Raw genomic sequence first — 19,053 nt, 5'->3', positions numbered from 1 at the left:
CGAGGGAAGCCTTCCTGCCCTGTTTGCTCCACCCCTGGCACAGCCCAAGTCCCAGCCTGCATCCCCATTCACCAAAGCAGGGTGCAGGCTAGGATCCAGTTCCTGATAGGTGGTGGGGACATAAGTTCATCAGGAAGGGCACGGCAGTTCCAGTTCTCCCATCAGGGCCCCAGTGGAGCCTCCACCGTCCTGCCGCAACGCCACACCAAGAGGGGTGAATGGACTTGATGGACACTTGGCGCAACCCATTGAAGCTGCTCTTTCTCTTTCCGTTCCGCTTGTGCAGGACATAAAAGCAGAACAACACTAACCACAGTCTTGCCCATCAAACATGCAATATAGAAGCCTTCCTACTTTCACTTTCTGAAGCTCTGCTTCATTTAGCCAGAGCTTATTCTGGCAACTGGATTCCAACACATTGTAGTGCCCCTCTTTCCCCCGTGAGCTTCCTGGGAGACTTTGGCTTCCCTCCAGGTCCCTTGAGCGGGGAAGACAACAGCACCATGAGCCTCTGGAGGAACTGGATGCTCCTCACCTGGGTGCTGCTTCCAGGTAAGGAACAGAGAAAGATGGTAGTGAGGGCACAAGTACTGAATTACAAAAAAGACTTCATAAAGGGATGTGAGCTGTGTGTGGCAAGAGAGGGTAGGATCAGAGGAAGGGAGGGCATGGCTTCTCTGCAGTTCCAGTCAATGCATGCTGCCATGGTTGAAGAATGCTATCCCCAGATGCCTTAGGAAGAGAGTTTGCCCATGTGTACATAATGTTCCGTGTTCCTGAAGAGCTACCCCACTGCTTACTGATTTGCCCAATCTATGAGGACTTAAGAGCAGACATGTTCCAATATTTTTTTAAATGATATTTATTAATATTTCACAAACAATAAAAACAAATTCCAACAAATTCCAATATTCAAACTACAAAGGCAAAACAAATAAGATACACAGTAGAAAAGCAGTTGATAGAAGAAAAAATAAAGAATAAAGAATAAAAACAAAGAGAAAAGCCAAAAATCAAAACTGAAAAATAGATTAATATTTTCAAATCTTATATTTTCTTCACTAGTTTCTTGACCTCCTCACACCTCCCATTTTGTATTCCAGTTCAAATATTAAATTCAGCAAATCCTTACCCTCTAACATTCATCCTTACTCCATATGTTAACCTATTATTATGAATATCCGTTTCCAATTATCAATCCCTATTTACATTTTCTAAAGCATCTCTTTACCAGTACCACTTATTTTCACTCAAACGTCATTTCAACATTCCTTAATTTTACAGTGCTTCTGCAAGTAATCTTTAAACTTCTTCCAATCTTCCTCCACTGACTCTTCTCCCTGGTCACGGATTCTGCCAGTCATCTCTGTCAATTCCATGTAGTCCATGACCTTCATCTGCCATTCTTCGTGTGGGTAGCTCCTGTGTCTTCCAATATTTCGTGATGAGTAATCTTGTTCCAATATTTAAACCTCTCAGTTGAGAGATGGATTTGGTACCTTATTAACTTTTTATTAGGGCCCATGCTTGCACAGATGTGAACAGCGCTCACTTCCACAATGGGCCCCTGACCCTAAAGTGTGCTACAGTGTTGGTGCATTGTTTCCCAACCCCAGATTGTTGCTGTATAGGTCCTTGGTTGGTCAGTGGCCATTTCATATGGCTGTGGTTTGCCATCATATTATCCGTTTGGAGAGTCACTCCCTCCCCGCATCCCTCCCAGATCTGACCATGCTTCAAAAGGGAGTTAGAATTCAGTGGCAGGGTCTTTGAAGCTGAAAAAGCGGCTCTTGGTGCTGGGAATGTGGTCTGTATGGATGCAGCAACCTATGAATCAACAAGCGACATGGGGTGTGTGTAATTTTATATTTTTCCATGATACTAGTTGGAGACCTAATGCCTCACTCCAGGTTTATTCTGCTTTTCAGGTTGCATGTCTGATCTGACTGGTCCTGAAGCACTGAGTGGATTTTTGGGCAGGTCACTCACTGTGAGATGCAAATATGATGCTTGGTTTAAGAAACATGTAAAATTTTGGTGCAAAGGAAGTCCATGGAGCAGTTGTGAAACAGTTGTTCGGACGACAGGATCTGAAGAAGAAAGGATGGCTAGCAGACTTTTTATCAAGGATAATCATTCCCGTTTGGAATTCACAGTCAGACTGGAGAACCTCACACAGGAAGATGCTGGGATTTACTGGTGTGGCATAGAAAAAGCTGGCTCTGATTATGGAGTCCATGTAAATATTACTGTTCTCCCAGGTGGGTCCTGTTTCCAAGTTATACAGGAAACTCAAAAGAAGGAATAAATGTGACCTTGTGCACATTAACCCCAAAGGTGCTTACTGCTGGGTAAGTGTGCACAGACTTGCAAAGATAAGGAGAGTTCCTTCTTATATACTTTAAATATATATAGGAAGTGAATACAGTATTGTGATAATTTTTCTCTTTCCAAAAGGATATTATATTGCCCGTTAAGCAGGTAAATAATGATAAATGAAACAAGGCTTGTTTTATGTTGCTGCATGATGCTGGTGTAAAATTCACATTAGGGAAAACTATGCTTGCAGAATTGTCTCCTGTCACCGATTCCCCCGTCAGCAAGTTCAAAATCCCAAGGGACATAATAAAATAATGGGTGGCTTCCAACAGGGTATACAAAAACACAGCAACAGCAGCAGAATAGAATATCACACATTAAAAGTACCCTGATATAGGTCTGCCTTCAGATGTTTACGGAAGATCATATAATTATTTATCTCTTTGACATCTTACTGGAGGGTGTTCCACAGGGTGGGTGCCACTACTGAGAAGGCTCTCTACCTGCTTCCCTGTAACTGAACGTCTCACAATGAGGAAACCCCCAGAAGGCCCTTGAATCTAGACCTCAGTGTTTGGGCTGAACAATGGGGGCGGAAACACTCCTTTTCAGCATTTTCCAGCACTTTACTGCTTCTGTTCTCAAAGGCCTTTGTCACATGACAGGCCTTTCAGGATAGATGTTATACAGTATAGTCCCAGTCACCATTCTGGCAGCTACATTCTGCATTAATTGTAGCTTCTGAGTCACCTTGAGCGCATTGCAGTGGTCCAAGCTGGAGATAACCAAAGAATGTACCACTCTGGCAAGACAGTCTGCAGGCAGGTAGGGTCTCAGGCTCGCTTTTATGAGCCAGAATAGGCAAGGGTCGAGGAGGCAGGTTTCACTCATCCAGGCACACTGTCTACCTCCTCAGACGTAATCAGGTTGAAATTGATCTTATACAACTTGACTAGACAGAGCACTGAAACTCTCCCACCCCAGCCTGCTACCACAGTGGCGCCTACCTCTTTCTGAATCTGGGTGATTTTATCTGCAAAAAGCTTTGCAAAATCGTTGGAGGACATTTTGGAGTCCTTCTTGGACCTCAGTGGCAAAGGTGGTTCTGTTAGACTACAAACCACCTAAGAGTCTCCTGGAACCGCTTTCTGCAGATGCCATAGAGACAGTGAAAAGGGTCTTCTTTGCCATCGCTATTGTGATTTGGTAGGCTCTGCAATGAGCTCTAACCTATGTTCAGTCCAATTTAGGACATGTTTCCCCCCACCAGCGCCCTAGTCCTCTCAGAGGTCGTTTCATCGCCTTCAGCCCTTGGGAAAACCACACGGTCATCCCAGCTCCATGCAATCAAAGAGGGCACTTCAGAGTTAATAGTCTAAAACCCTGGTTAACTACACATTCCAGTGGGTGACCAGAGTATCAGCTGAGAGGCCATCAGCATGGGATAATAATGTATCCCCTACCCAGTGTTTTTTTTTCTGGGGGGACGCAGGGGTACACATACTCCTAAACATTTTGTGAATCTTTGTACAGTACTTTTATCCATTTAGCTACTGTATTTATTTCCCCCAATTTGAACTATAAAATGGTGATTTTCTTGAGTCAAAATGAGAGTACCCCTAAACATTTTTAAAGGGGAAAAAGCACTGCCCCTATCACTCTTTTGAAGCCATTTGGATCCATTAAGTGGCAGAGGCAGACCATTCAAATTGGTCTCACCTCCCTGCAGATGGGAAGGGTTGCGGAGAAGTCTAGTTGTACCAGGAAGTGATCTGACCATGGCTCTTGTTTTGTTTCACTGGAACTATCCCTTATTTGCCAGTCCCTCTTCACATTTTCTGAAGTTCTTGGTCTCTTCAGTGTTTCTTCCGCAACTGCTGCTGAAACTGTTCATTTCTTCATCTTTGTTCAACTTCCTCCTCAGATTCAGAAGAAACAACAGCAATTAGCAGTCAGTCAGAACCTGATCTCTTTATAATAACTACCACACAAGAACAACCAACCAACCAATCAGGCTTCAGCCCTAGTCCAACAGAGTAAGTACTGAGATTCCCTTTGTGTAAACATGTGATATCACTGATATTTTGGCTCAGCAACCTCTAAAAGGTTTTCATGCTGCCACCTCCTGGTGGCTAGCAAGGCCTGTTTTCCTATATTCCTTGTTTGTAATTCATTTTTTAAATAAAGTTTTCAATTATACAGTTTCCACAAATAAACATCTACCTATAAAATACATCAACTTCCCTCCTTCTCCTTCATGGGTCTTTTAAGTTTCCCATTCTTACTTCCTATTCTATTCTATTCTATTCTATTCTATTCTATTCCAACCAATTTCTCCTCCTTTTCATATTACCTCAATCAAAACCAGACTGTTGAATTGACATTAATCCTGCTAGCATTTTCACTTTCTTACAATTATATGCAATTTTCCATTCCTCTTTATAAACTTGATCTCCTTGTTCTTTCACCTTGCTGGTTAGGCCTGCTAACTCTGCATATTCCATCATTTTTAGCTGCCATTCCTCCTAGTTTTCCTGTACAGTGGTACCTCAGGTTAAGAACTTAATTTGTTCTGGAGGTCTGTTCTTAACCTGAAACTGTTCTTAACCTGAAGCACACACTTTAGCTAATGGGGCCTCCCGCTGCCGCCCCACCACTGCTGCCCAATTTCTGTTCTCATCCTGAAGCAAAGTTCTTAACATGAGTTACTATTTGTGGGTTAGCGGAATCTAACCTGAAGCGTATGTAACCTGAAGCGTATGTAACCCGAGGTACCACTGTATTCCTGAAGTCGTGTCCCTGGGAGGAAGAGGCACTGCCGCTACAAGCAAGGAGGGAGGCGGGTGCAGCACCCAGATGCCACCCTTGAGTGCCATTTGAGTCGATTCCCTCAGAAAGGCTCATGGGAGCACCAGCTGTGGTGTGTTAATCCACAAAGCTTCTATATTAGAGAATGATGGGAAATAGTCCTGTTTTCTTCTATCAGCAATTATATGATATCTGCTGAGAGTGGCTGGGGCAACCCAGTCGAATGGGTGGTGTATTACTATGGTTATGATTCTGTTTCATTTACACAGATACCTGATTTATGGGCTTTTCGCCTTGAAAACCCTTATCTTCCTGGGTCTGGTCATTGCAATTATCTGGATGCATAGAAGATACAATCAGAAGAGACCTTCAGCTGCCACACGGCAAGAAAATGCACAGTAATCCCACAGTGACCAATGTAACTGTTGTTAAGCTTCTTTACATAATATATTGTTTTAGCTAATGCTGTTATAACTCCAGTATTCAAACTATTTGTCTTAATAGGCTTGGTCTTCCCTAAAAAAGAGCAATAAAAGGTATGCCACAGGTTATTTAGATGCTTTCCTTTTAGGTGTGTTTTAAAAGATGTGGCCAATCTACTAGATTTGCAATCTCAATCATTTATCTGTAACTTGGACAACCCATCTGCAGCAAATTACAATGAGAGCTAGTTTTCATGGGCAAGTGCCACTTTTTGTAATTTTTATTGGAAACTAGGGAAGGGAGGATGTTTTCTGGCAAATTACCTGTGACCAATACAACAAATTACAATTCACCGACCTCTACAAACTGATGCAAAGCAAGACCCTCTGCATCTAACCCTTTAAAACACTTTCACAAGTTTCAGATCAGCACCAAGTCCCTGAAGGATGTTACAATCTCCATGGGAATTTGGTCTTGATTTGTTTACTTTGAACCCAACATTTATCATCGTTTGCAGTGAAGGCAAATGTCAACAAAGTTCCTTTTTTTAAAAAAACAAAAGGGTTGGATTTCATACTCATAAACGTCATATTGCCATCTCTTGGTCAACAAATTTTCTTTTCAGTGTCTCTTTCCTTCAAATTGAACAATAACAAAGCTGCAAACTGACACCAGTACTTCAGTACATTACATTTTTCTTCTTCTGAGCTTTATTTCCAAATACCCACAGTTCTCAATTGCAAGGAATAATGTCCCTATGGGGTGTCTATTTTAAAAATCATTTACACGTTGTGCTCAAGATGGCTCTGAACCTTGTACAGGGTTGTACTATTCCCTGAAACAATGCAAAAGACCTTTAGGTCCTGCAGTGATTTTTTGTATTGTTGTATGGCAACAATAAATATATCTAAACATAACACTGCTAATAGAGCAGGGTCAAAAACCAGTGCGGGCTCCTATAAATCCAAACCACATGGCTCCATAACCTGAACAATGGATTGGTACATGTTTCCTTGTCTCTGCGCCTCAGAGAAGTTAACCCCCTACTCTTAGCCCTTCCTCACCAGCACATTAACGGCACTGAGGGACTTCTGGCCTCCTCCTCCAGACTTAAGGTTTTTTATTTTATTTTACGCAAAACATTTTATTTAACTCAAGAAAGGACACGTGTAGTAAGCGGGACTACACACACACACACACACACACACACTGACCATTCCTCCTAGACACTGGCAGGACTTGGCCAGGAAGGGAGAGAAATCGCTAGTTGTTGCAAATCACAAGCCAAACGGTAAAGCTGCCACCACTACCTTTCCTGGACCACCCTCAAATGGGGTTCAAGGAGGGGAACCCCCTTTGATATTTACTGGATTTGCCCAGCCCTGAGTCACTTTACCGTGACGCAGACAGAAATTCAACAGGTAGGTGTCCAAACGGTAAGCACTAGTTTAGCTTCCCCGAGCAAAGGCACAGAGTACAAAATTCAAAAAGTCCTTTTCCACATTTATTGAAAAGGCCACTCGAAAAGTTGCACATCTCTTAGAAGGTTACAAACAAAAAATAAAAACATTGTAAAGTATGACTAGCTAAAACCATACTCACACAGCAACAATATTTCAAAACACAGCAGAGTTGACACAGCAGAGTCCTTTCACTGGTCAAACGCCCCCAGGTGAAGTACCAAGGCAAGATGTTCTGCCCTTTGCATCTGAATTTCTAAATCCTTTATTCTTGAAAACCCATGTGGAGGACAGGTTAGGGACCAATCATTTCTTCAAGTTAATTACCAATTTACCAATGGCTGTACCAATGGCTGTATACCCGCCCACCTGTGGCGAAGGGAGGGCGGATACTCCTGATTGTCAGGAGACCAGCACAGCTGAACTTTGTTTAGACTCAGAGACCTTAAGATCAAAAGGCTCTTCCTCCATTCCCAGGCCTCTCTTACCGTACCAGGCTCCTAAGTTGTAAATTACTTGATAGCCTCCTGTGCCTTTTTACAACCCTATCCAGACTCAGGCCCCAGCTGTGCCAGGGTCTGCAGCAAATCAGATAACATCCTGCCTAGAGTCAAGATGCACCAGTAATTGACTCACACTTCTAGAGACAGAGAGTTTTACTTTTAAAGAGACCAAACACCCATTCCCCATAAGGCCACAATCTTATCTCTCCCACAATGCCTCACTCCTGCGTGAACCAGCGTTTGACATACCAAGATTTCCCAACTTCACTACAACAAGAGTATCTAATGAAGTTTTCTTTAAGAGCGGACACACCACTGCTTCCTTCAGCACCCCTAGGAATGTCCCCGAGCCAAGGGACAAATTGATAATTTCAACCAGGGGGATCCGCGTGACGTCTGGGCACGCCCTAATCAGCCAAGATGGGCACGGATCAAGGGGGCAAGTGGTGGGCCTGGCAGCTCAGAGGAATCTATCCACATCAGCAGGGAGTATCCGATCGAAATGGTCCAACACTGGACCCGAAGACAGTGTTCAAATGGAATGTTTACCTTTATCTTTGTAGCTCTGTAAAGAAGAGGACTTGGGCAGGCCAGCTTTCAAGCAGGGATCCTGTCACTGCCCCACAGCCTCAAGGCATGGATGGGCAGGCCTGAGGATACTTCTTGCAAGTAGATCACAGTTTTATGCCCTGAAAACGCCCCCAAGTCACTGCATTCGGGGGTATGAACTATGGAACACTTATCCTCCATTTCCAGTTTCTCAATGACTTGACCTCCTCATGGCCATGAGTTTCCACAGGATGACAAAGCACTATGTGAGGACAAATTTCATCTTATTGCTCAAGAGCTCATCACCATCAATTACCTCAGTTCCTGTGTGAAATACGTCTGCCATTTTGGAAAGTGCAAACAGCTCACCCGCAACAGCTGACACTATTCATCAATTATTTTTAGCCCCCTTCTTAGATACAGAAGAAGAATTAGCAATAACTGAACAACCAGACCTTGCTCCCTCTATAAATATGACTGGCAAAGCACAATTGAGCATTCTGACTCCCTGTTGGAACTACACGAGCACCTTGCTGTGTGCTGACAGAGTAATTTCCAATTATACCATTTTCACAATGTAACGAGGGAATGTAGAAAATTGATGTCTCTGATAGTGCTTGAAAACTCATCATTTCTATTTTGGATAAGTTAAGCTCCTAGTCCTTATGGCTGAGGCAAAACTGCAAGTGGGGAAACCCAGCCAGATGGTCGGGTATTATTATTATTATTATTATTATTATTATTATTATTATTATTATTATTTCTTCCAGTTTCTGAGAAAAGAGGGTGCTTAGTGGGGCTTTTGTTGGCCAATATCCTGCATAGTTTAGCATTTTCTATAGTCCTCATCTCCACTTCTCTCCCTACATAGGTCATTAACACTGAGCCTTTTCCACACATGCTTTGTCAACTAAGCTGCAGTTTCTGGCATCTTTTTCATGGTCTGCCATTATTCATTAAAGGGATAATAAATTTTGTGCTTCTCAATATTGTCAAGTCTGGCCTCCCTTCAGTTATATATTAAGTTCATTGGTGGTCCCAGAAGTGATTTCTCTCTCACAAACATCTGAAACACATCCTACATATTTTTGACCTGGGTGCTTTATCGTTGCTTTAAAACTGCAGCCAAGCTGCCGCATAATCTTTGCGTATGCAGCACTTTTTCATTAGCGAATGGTGGGAAATAGCTTTGTTTTCTTCTATTTTCTCTTCTGTTGCTGTGCTGCAGATATCTTATTGATAGGTACTTCCTGCTTCCGACCAGCTTGAAAACACCCTTCTTCCTGTTTCGGCTTTTTGCAATTATCTGGATGCATAGGAGACACAACCGGAAGAGAGCTTCAGCTCCCACACTTCCTGCCGCACAACTCACTTGTAACCACACCGTCTCTTTGTGTATCACAGGGTATTAAACCATATGATGGTGGGGGAACGGGGAGCAGAAAGCTCTCTAATGAGGTGACACCACCACGAGAGAACTTCAGCTACTGCATCAAACTGTACACTGTGAGGACAGGATGTTGGACTTGACGAGCTCAGTTGGTTAGAGTGCAGCGCTGATAACGCCATGGTTGCAAGTTCAATCCCCGTATGGGGCAGCTGCATATTCCTGCCTTGCACGGAGTTGGACTAGATGATCCTCAGGATCCCTTCCAACTCTACAATTCTAAGACCAGATGGGCCACTGGCCTTCTGATTCAGTAGGGCTGTTTTCATGTTCTTATGAGAAAATACTGTGCATCTTGTCTTGCTTATCACAGCCCAGTTGTAACTACACTAGGTCATAGTATTGGATAAAGTAATTCCGGTCCACTGAAATGCATTTACATTATTCTCCTCAGCTAGCATGTGTGTTTCTTAATATAAAGGGGGGAGGGAATACACTAACCACAGCTGCTTGCATACTAAGGATTGCAGAACAGAATCTGTCCTTTCCCCCCTATTTCTGAAGAAGGCTGAGCACTTCCGCTTTCAGGGGCTGGGGTTAAGTTATCGCCAGTGAGCTTTGAAGATTCCCTTTCCTGCCAGAAACTTGTGAGAGTATCTTGAGGCCTCTGGGAGAGACTGGCTACCCTTTACCTCCCTCCAACTTCAGCAGAGAATAGAAGCAGAATCATGAGACCGTTGAGGGTGTTGTCTTTCCTGGGCTGGGTGCTAATTTCAGGTAAAGAAGAGAAAAATGCTACGTCAAGGCCACAGATCTTGAACCATAAGGAGGAAGTCTGCCAAAATGCATGGGATGTCACTACTGAAAGTCCAGAGATAGGAGACTCGAGAGACAAACGGCGGAAAGCAAAAGGTAAACATGCTATTTCTGTTGCAAACATGCTATTTCTGTTGCAAACTGGTGTAGAATCTTTTGCACATGCATATACCCAAATAACTACTTTGGAATCTTACTGCGTATATGTAAGCATATGACCATATGACATGATGCCCTGATTTGTGGTTGGCTGCTGGCACAAGTTGCTGAATTGGTTGGCATGCCCATTTTCAAAAATTCCTTGTTTTCCCCGGTGAATTCGAAAAACTGTTTGGTGCCGTGCTTAGGGGCAAAGAAGCTCACCTCAGAATACAGTTGCGCATTACAAGACAAACATTTCCAAACTTCATAACCAACATTACACTATGACAATTCTGAAATTTCCACAAGGTGAGAAAATATACTGGTAAATATCCATGGTCGCAAAGTGTGTGTCTGTGTAACACACACACACACACACACACACACACACACACACACACACACAGAGTAAAGAGACTATCCAGTAATACAATAATGCCCGAAACTAGAACTTCTGTCCTAAATGATGCAGCCTGAACAGCCTTTGCGTTTTAATGCAGATACTTTGGTACCCTCCTACTAATATCTACAAGCTGGTTTGCCCAAAGGCACTTGGTGCAAAGGCCATTCGCAGGAAAAGCAGGGCCAGAGCCTCTCACAGAGGCTATGGGGAGAACAATTTTGTGAATGCTTGTTGCAGAGACGTGGAAAGAGTTGTCTTGTAATAAATGGCCTGGCTTGACTGCAGTGCTGCACACCTATCAAGGACTGGACTGAGGAGGAATGGTGGAGACTGTCCCCCCTCCTCCTGCACTTCCCAGAGAAGAGGGAGACAGTATAGATTTAGAACAGTGGTTTGCAGAAGGTTACAGTTCAGAGGCTGCAGAGGGGAGAAGCTGGGAACTATTGGGAGAGGAGCAGGAGGGGGAGGAAGCATCACCAGGGGAGAGACAGCTGACAGACTCAGTGTCTTTGGAAAGCATGCCAGACCCCTCCTCTCCCAGGTCCAGGCAGGCACTGAGAGTAGGAGAACAGAAAGCTCAGAGGCAGAAAGCACAGATCAGCTGATGACGCATAATAGGAGAGACGGAGGTGGTGGGACTTTATTCAGAGCAACACCATTATCCAAGAGGCAGCATATCTCTCTCTGTGAATATTGAATAAAATACCTTGGTAAGAACTTCTTGTTTTCCCCATTTCTGGCTGCCAGCAGTAAGGGAGGGGGATTGGATTCCCTGTAGCCTGACAACACCAGCAACATGGTGTCAACCTGATTGACTCCAATGAATGATTCTCTTTCTTTCCCCCAGAGACATGGGTACTGACCGGTCCTGTTGAAGTGCATGGATTTGAAGGGAAATCTCTCTCTTTGTGCTGCCATTATCAACAAACCTATGAAGATAACACTAAGATTTGGTGCAAAATAAAAGAAGGCTTATTGTCAGATTCCTGCGAAACTTTAATATCATCAGATGGAAAGGTGAACATGGGCAGAGTCTCCCTCAGAGAGAATAAGAAAGAGCACTACTTTCAAGTGACCATGGACAATTTGAATCTGGATGATTCCGGTGTTTATGACTGTGTTATAGAGCGTTTCTTGCTCAATATCAGACACAAGGTGAACGTGGCAGTTTCTCCAGGTAAATGCTGCTTCTCCTCCTCCTCTCCTTGTTTGTAATGATAGAAGTGCAGGAATGAGGAAGTGGAGAAAGAAAAAAATCTCCAGAATGTCATTGAATAGATGAAATCCTTCTCTTCATGCAGTAAAATACAGAATGCTGTTGATACAGCAGAGGAACTATGACCACAATTTTTGCTGATTCTTTTTTGGTTTTTTGCCCTTTGCCCCCACCCCCACCCCCCTCAGATCCAGAAGGAAAGTTATCAACTACAGAAACACCAGAATTTATCACCTCCGTAGTAAAGTCTACCCACAGCCCAGATCCTACAGAGTGAGTATTTGGGTTCCTTTTCTATAACCTTGTGAGGGGCTTTCTATGTAGGACCCACTTTTAATCTCCCCCTTTTGTCGCTGACCACTGAAATATAAGAACCCTGCAGCTAATCTCTCCCAGATTAACTGGGGAATAGATGCCTGTGACTATCTGTCCAAAATATGGAATTTATACTGATGTAATGGACAGCAGATGTTTCCCACAGAGGGAGCTGTGGTACTGGGCACTTTTGAGAATACTAGGTCTGAAGAAACTGCTACAACTTTTTGATTTTCATGTTGCTGCCCCGTGCTGTTGTTTGAACAGAAATTGGCTTTGGTTTTTACTATTCCATGCTTGTAGGGTTGGGAACACTTCTACTTCTATGACTTGCAGACTGATGGAGTAGAGCATTTTTGCAGCCCACTGAAGGAACTTAGAAACTGGGACTGGCAATGCTTAATCTGCATGATCTGGTGTCTCTTGACAGTCCCTTCAGTATCTGCTCTTGCAGGGGTTATGTTTGCAAGAATTATGACTGAGCAACAACAACAAAAGGCACAAGTATGTGTATGTCTAAAAGGGATGTGGGTGGCGCTGTGGGTTAAACCACAGAGCCTAGGACTTGCTGATCAGAAGGTCGGTGGTTCGAATCCCCGCGACGGGGTGAGCTCCCGTTGCTCGGTCCCTGCTCTTGCCAACCTAGCAGTTCAAAAGCATGTCAAAGTGCAAGTAGATAAATAGGTACCGCTCTGGTGGGAAGGTAAACAGTGTTTCCATGTGCTGCTCTGGTTCGCCAGAAGCGGCTTAGTCATGCTGGCCACATGACCCGGAAGCTGTATGCCAGCTCCCTCGGCCAATAAAGCGAGATGAGCGCCTCAATGCCAGAGTCGGTCACAACTGGACCTAATGGTCAGGGGTCCCTTTACCTTTACTTGTATGTCTATAACCCAAGAGCCCACATAAAAAACGTAAATCATTACAATCATTACAATCAATACAAAAGGTTTGGTTAGCTAGAAATTTGTTTCCAAAACTTTCCGACTTATCATCAATTGCTGTGACGTCGAACGGGTGGGAGCCACCCACCACAAACCCCTTTCCAAGGCCATTAATTACAACAGAAGCAATTCATAAATTACAGTATTGCTGTTAATGATAATGATGATCAGTAACAAATTACCGTACATCATAAGGTACATGACTAAAACAAGCTGTATCTGTTGCGGAATCATGTATATAGACTCTCCAATCTGACTGACTTTTTGGGGGTTTGCTCCCATTTTAACATCTCTGAAAAAGAGCAGTGCAGACCTCTGTGCACATTATCCATATCATCTTCTGTTTTCATCCTGGGTCAACACGACAATCTGGGGCAGCCCGGATGACGATGGTAATTTTGAAGGCGTTTCAATCATATCGAAATATCTGCTTGGATTCTTGCAAAAGAAAATCCCTTCCCTATGTATCATTTTTGGGGAGGGAGGAGGAATCAGAGATTGACAGCACAACCCTGTGCATGTCTGACTAAGGTTGGATTGAGTTCAGTGAGACTGACTCCCAAGTAGATATGCTGAAGAATCAATAAAATAAACAAGTGGAACAAAGTTGCATATTATGTAAGAAGGATGTATTTTTAAAATGAAATGGCCATTGTTGAAATGGCTAATGGAAATATGTGAAATTTGATATTCTTTTTTTTTCCTTTTCCCAGGACCCCCGCAGATTCAAAGCTCTACATTTTGATATATAGTATCATTCCACTATTTATTCTTGTCTTACTTGCGACTGTGGTGTTGCTTGTGATGTCAAGGAAGAAGAAAACAGGTCAGAACGATGCTGTATTCTTCATGTATTCCTGAGCATGCTTCCTTCCTACATGAATTTTATTCTGCATAAACCTAACACGAGAGCTCTGTTAAACAACTCACCTCTGAATGTTACCTGTTTGTAAAACTAAGAGACAACAATCCTCTGCCCACATACCGTATTTTTCTGTGTACAAGACTAGGTTTTTTCCTAAAAAATAATGTCCAAAATTTGGGGGCGTCTTAAACACGGATAGATTCCCCCCCCCCCAATTTTCTTAAATTGGAGTCCCCCAAAATAGGGGGCGTCTTATACATGGAGGCGTCTTATAAATGGAAAAATATGGTACTTAGGTGTAAGCTTCACTGGACACAGGAGAACTTGCTTCCAAGTAAACATGCATCAGTCTACAGAGCCTCCAACTGGGGGTGGGGGAACCACATGACAGCGGGAGGTATTCAACTAAATTTTCATGCTGGCGACATGGGACTCCTCTTCCACCACTGGTCCCCTTGCTGCCCCAAAATCAGTTCTGGAAGAGTGGGGGGAAGCCCCAGAACAGATTTAGGGCGTGTGCAGGGGGGAAATGTTCTGTTGCACAAAGATAAATACTTGTACTGATGGAGTCCTTAGAACTAGCTTAGATACAACCCATTGAGAGGGTGCAATATGAAGAAAGGAGAGACTCAGACAAACATTAAGGCCCAAGCTTCTTGGAATCTTAAGAGGGGCCTGAGTGACAGGGAGCAAACTGAGAAGCCACATGGCTGGCAGTAGTGATTAGCAGTATTTCAGGTTCTGTGGTCGTAGGGCTGCAAATATATGTGCACTTACCTTGGAATAAGCCCACTGAACTCAATGGGACTTGCTTCTGAGTACATAGGCCTAGGATTATTTGTCTGTTTGTTTATTATTTATATACCACCCTTCATCCAAAGATCTCAGGGAGGTTCATAAAATAAAAGCACAGAATAAAAATTCAGTATAATCTCCAGTAGGTGTAATTCCAGTACGGAATTTCAGTCAAGCAGATCTTTCTTACCACCTAACCTGTTGTTGCAGTTGCTTAGTTTGACCTACCTGATTTCCAATTGATGCATCCATTTCAGAATCACATTTTCAGAGAAAAGAGGAGCTAAATCTACCAGAAAGGGTAAGGCAAAAATCTCACATCACTCCATGATAAGATTTTTTATTAATATTACTTATAAAATAAATATTTATATACCACTATGTCATGAAAAATACATGAAAGTGGTTTGCCGCAATATACAAGGCACATTAATGCAATCACAATAAGTAGCACCAGAACAGTCTAAAATTCTTATTTCTGAGAAGTGGAATAGTAGTACTGAGGAGCAATGAGGAAGATCTTCAGATGTGGTGAAAGTCAGTCTTAAAATACCACAATGTGGTATCACAGCTGTGGGTTAACCAGCCTCATATACCAAACATGCTTAAGTCTACTTAATACTTGAAGGGGTTAATAGCATAGAGCAGAGTTTTCCAGCCTGTGTTGTGTCGGCTGCAGTGTATCACACGAATACTCCCTGTGCTCCTCCCAGGGCTAGAAAGGGCTGAGTCTAACCTCCAGTTTGCTAGTGAAACTGAATTACTGTGTTGCAAAATGATACATGTCTAAAAAGTGTGTCACCAACATGAAAAGTTTTGAAAGCTCTGTCATAGAGTAAGTAAGCTGTCCTGCCAGCCTTAGTCAAGTCCACTTCCCCTCACCTTGGGAGTTCCCTCCCCGGTCTACCTGAGAAGCTCAACTAGTGAAGAGGTTCCAAACTGGTTGCTCCAGCTCCAACCTCATGGCTCTCATCAGCCATTCCTGATAACTTTCACCACTTTGGAACTAAACTAAATTTAGCCTGCACAACCTTTTCTGAACGCTGTATGGGGAGGCACATGAATCAGACCTTTGAACAGTTTGTAAGTAAGCAAATGTTTAACTTACCAAACATGTGGTCTTTTCCTATCTTGGGGGAAGAGGGAACTCACAAGGGCATATTTTAAAGGTCTAACCATTTATATTTCCATGCTGCATATTTTGTGATTTTTAACTCTCTGCTGGCACTCAGGAATTCTCCTTTATATACCTCTTTTTCCTTGACCACCAGCAACAGTGCATCTGCTAATATAGCCAAGATTTCAGCATACATTAGGCCTCATTCTTGAAAAGTTTGTTTGTTTGTTTTTTTATAATATTTTATTAGGTTTTAACAATAGAAAAGTTTAGAAAAATACAAAACCGAAAAAGATACAAAATTACAAAATACAAAAATACAGACATTAAACACAAAAAAGAAAAAGAAAAAACACATATAAAAGAAAACAAAAATTCCCTCTTTCTTAATTTCTCATCTTTAGTTAACTTATTTTCCTGACTTCCTCACGTCTCCCATTTTTGTATCCCTTTTAGAAATTCAGCAAGTTCATGTCCTATTAGTTTATCTATTATTAGTCCAATCTTACATTTTACCTTGTTGCTAGAACCCCTGCAATTCATTTCAATGTCATCAGCATTCAAAAATTTTACAATATTTCTGCAAATAAGTTTTAAATTTCCTCCAATCTTCTTCCACCAACTCTTCTCCCTGGTCTTGGATTCTGCCAGTCATTTCCGCCATCTCCATATAGTCTATTAGTTGCATCTGCCATTCTTCCAAGGTGGGTAGGTCTTGTGTCTTCCAATGCTTTGCGATGAGAATTCTTGCTGCTGCTGTAGGATACATAAAGGAAGTTCTATCCTTCTTTAACTATGCCTAGGAGAAAGGCCTCTGGTTTCTTCGGGAAAGTATATTTAAATACCTTTTTCAGTTCGTTATATATCATTTCCCAGAAAGCCTTGGTCCTTGGGCACGTCCACCAAAGGTGAAAAAATGTACCTTCAATTTCTTTACATTTTCAACATTTGTTATCGGGCAAGTGGTATATTTTTGCAAGCTTGACTGGAGTCATGTACCACCTGTACATCATTTTCATAATATTCTCTCTTAGGGCATTACATGCCGTGAATTTAATCCCGGTGGTCCACAACTTTTCCCAGTCAGCAAACATAATATTATATCCTATATCTTGTGCCCATTTTATCATTGCAGATTTTACCGTTTCTTCCTCGGTATTCCATTTCAACAGCAGATTATACATTCTTGAAAGTATCTTAGCATTGGGTTCTAACATTCTTGAAAAGTTTGTTCTTGGTGGCATGTTTGCAATTTGGCTGGCTGGCAGAAATCTTACTGAGTACCAAGTTAGGGTCATGTCAGATGAGTACAAAGCTCCCCTTCTGTGACTTGTTTTCAAAACTGTGTTTACTTCCCCTCTCACAGATGCCTACCCACAATACTGAAGATACTCAGAATGAGAACACCATTTCTGGCCAGCCCCCAGACCATAATGAGATGGGACTCTACAGGATTGTTAAGGTCCTTCCTGAAAATGACTATGAAGAGATTCACTCCCAGGAAAAGGTAGGAAGAAAATGAATGCTGTAACCAGCATCCTTATTAGCCACTGCCATCTGTTTGCGCCAGTATGGGCCTTCGGTCTCATTCAGCAGGGCTCTTACCTACAGACTGCCTGAGGCTTGCTGTATACTTGTTAGCATTTCTAATCTAATTCTCTTTCAGACTTCAGAGGAGCAAGATGAGGTGTCTTATGCCAGTCTGGATATTTCAGATCATCATGGTCACGTCTACAACAACATAAATCTCTCCAGGCCAGCCCACCCAGAGACACCTGCTCAGGAGGTCTTTTATACAGAGGTGAAGCCTGACCATTAAATATATATATATATAGAAATCCAAAAGTGTTTCTCTCAGTGCACTGTCATGTGGGTTTTATTATCCAGGCTCCAGACCACTTCTCTAGCTCAGAGACCCTTCCCCTTTAAAAGAGTAACTTGCAATAAAATGAGGTTGAATCACTGCTCTGCTTCAACAAAACCAGCTGCTGGGGAACGGGAAAATGACAGCAGATCCTACTCTTACAGTAAAAGGAAAATGATGGATCTGCATTAGCTGCAACCACATACAGTGAGAAAGCATATGCCAGAGAGGTAAATATAATTTGAGCAGGGAGGGAGGCTTTAATGTACCTTAATGCATGACTATATTCTGTTTATTTGCAGAATACCTTCCCCAGAAAGATTTGCCTGCTGCAGCAATTTGGGCACCAGGTGTTTTTTATCCCAGGCCTTTTAATTTCAATTATATGCTTTGGTAGTGTATTTAGATCTGGACCCAAATTGATTACTCTTTGCTGGGTGTGGTGGTGTTTTCCAGCTAGTGCTTATACAGTGGTACCTCGGGTTACGTACTTAATTCATTCCAGATGTCCATTCTTAACCTGAAACTGTTCTTAACCTGAAGACCACTTTAGCTAATGGGGCCTCCCGCTGCCGCCGTGCGATTTCTGTTCTCATCCTGAAGCAAAGTTCTTAACCCGAGGTACTATTTCTGGGTTAGCGGAGTCTGTAACCTGAAGTGTCTGTAACCTGAAGCATATGTAACCAGAGGTACCACTGTATTTATTCTATACTGGTTTTGATAGTTTTATGTCGGTTTCTGAGTTATTTGTATTGAGGTTATTTAACTGACCCAAATGCGTTTTTGTATTTGATTGCCTTCTGTACGCCACCCAGAGGACATTGTTCAATCAGCTGTTCAGAAAACCGAGAATAAAACAATAACAATAATCTGTATCCTAGAACTTGAATCTGCAGCATTAATTATAGGCTCTCCCGTTTAAAAAAAAAACACACATTTCTGCTTCTTGTGGCTACACAGCAAAGTTTGACACGGAGAAGCTTGGAAATCAACAAAGGACCTTGGGCAGGAGTTCTGGTAGTCAAAAGGAAAATATTATAGAAAGTCCAGTTGGGTGATAGGTAACCAGATTGTCTGAAAATCTGCCATCAACTTAACTCATGAGATGCCCACAACTGCTGAAGAAATGCG

At 42.6% G+C, this 19,053-nt stretch overlaps 2 protein-coding genes across 2 annotated transcripts; both read left to right on the top strand.

Annotated features, from left to right (window-relative positions):
• Position 1: 1 nt before the first annotated feature.
• LOC309525708 (CMRF35-like molecule 5) lies at positions 2–5,681 on the top strand. Its single transcript, XM_082211169.1, has 4 exons — positions 2–552; positions 1,929–2,261; positions 4,244–4,355; positions 5,397–5,681. Exons 1-4 carry the CDS (start codon positions 504–506, stop codon positions 5,527–5,529), a joined length of 627 nt encoding a protein of 208 aa, XP_082067295.1. The 5' UTR covers positions 2–503; the 3' UTR covers positions 5,530–5,681.
• A 1,709-nt stretch (positions 5,682–7,390) lies between these two features.
• On the top strand, positions 7,391–18,797 carry LOC309525696 (uncharacterized protein). The gene is made up of 7 exons (XM_082211150.1): positions 7,391–10,361; positions 11,657–11,986; positions 12,214–12,298; positions 13,995–14,107; positions 15,199–15,242; positions 17,425–17,565; positions 17,725–18,797. The coding sequence occupies exons 1-7, from the start codon at positions 10,178–10,180 to the stop codon at positions 17,875–17,877; spliced, it is 1,050 nt and encodes a 349-aa protein (XP_082067276.1). The 5' UTR covers positions 7,391–10,177; the 3' UTR covers positions 17,878–18,797.
• Positions 18,798–19,053: the final 256 nt, after the last annotated feature.

Source organism: Podarcis vaucheri (assembly GCF_965113315.1).
Source record: "Podarcis vaucheri genome assembly, chromosome: 2".
Taxonomy (NCBI): domain Eukaryota; kingdom Metazoa; phylum Chordata; class Lepidosauria; order Squamata; family Lacertidae; genus Podarcis; species Podarcis vaucheri.
This window is presented reverse-complemented; position numbering and strand designations above follow the sequence as displayed.

Excerpts from the sequence above, each read along its gene's own strand:
- LOC309525708 (XM_082211169.1), top strand. The coding sequence starts at position 504 with ATGAGCCTCTGGAGGAACTGGATGCTCCTCACCTGGGTGCTGCTTCCA. Across the intron at positions 553-1,928 it reads CACCTGGGTGCTGCTTCCAG|GTTGCATGTCTGATCTGACT; the intron begins GTAAGGAACAGA and ends TCTGCTTTTCAG. Across the intron at positions 2,262-4,243 it reads AAATATTACTGTTCTCCCAG|ATTCAGAAGAAACAACAGCA; the intron begins GTGGGTCCTGTT and ends CTTCCTCCTCAG.
- LOC309525696 (XM_082211150.1), top strand. The coding sequence starts at position 10,178 with ATGAGACCGTTGAGGGTGTTGTCTTTCCTGGGCTGGGTGCTAATTTCA. Across the intron at positions 10,362-11,656 it reads CAAACGGCGGAAAGCAAAAG|AGACATGGGTACTGACCGGT; the intron begins GTAAACATGCTA and ends TCTTTCCCCCAG. Across the intron at positions 11,987-12,213 it reads GAACGTGGCAGTTTCTCCAG|ATCCAGAAGGAAAGTTATCA; the intron begins GTAAATGCTGCT and ends CACCCCCCTCAG.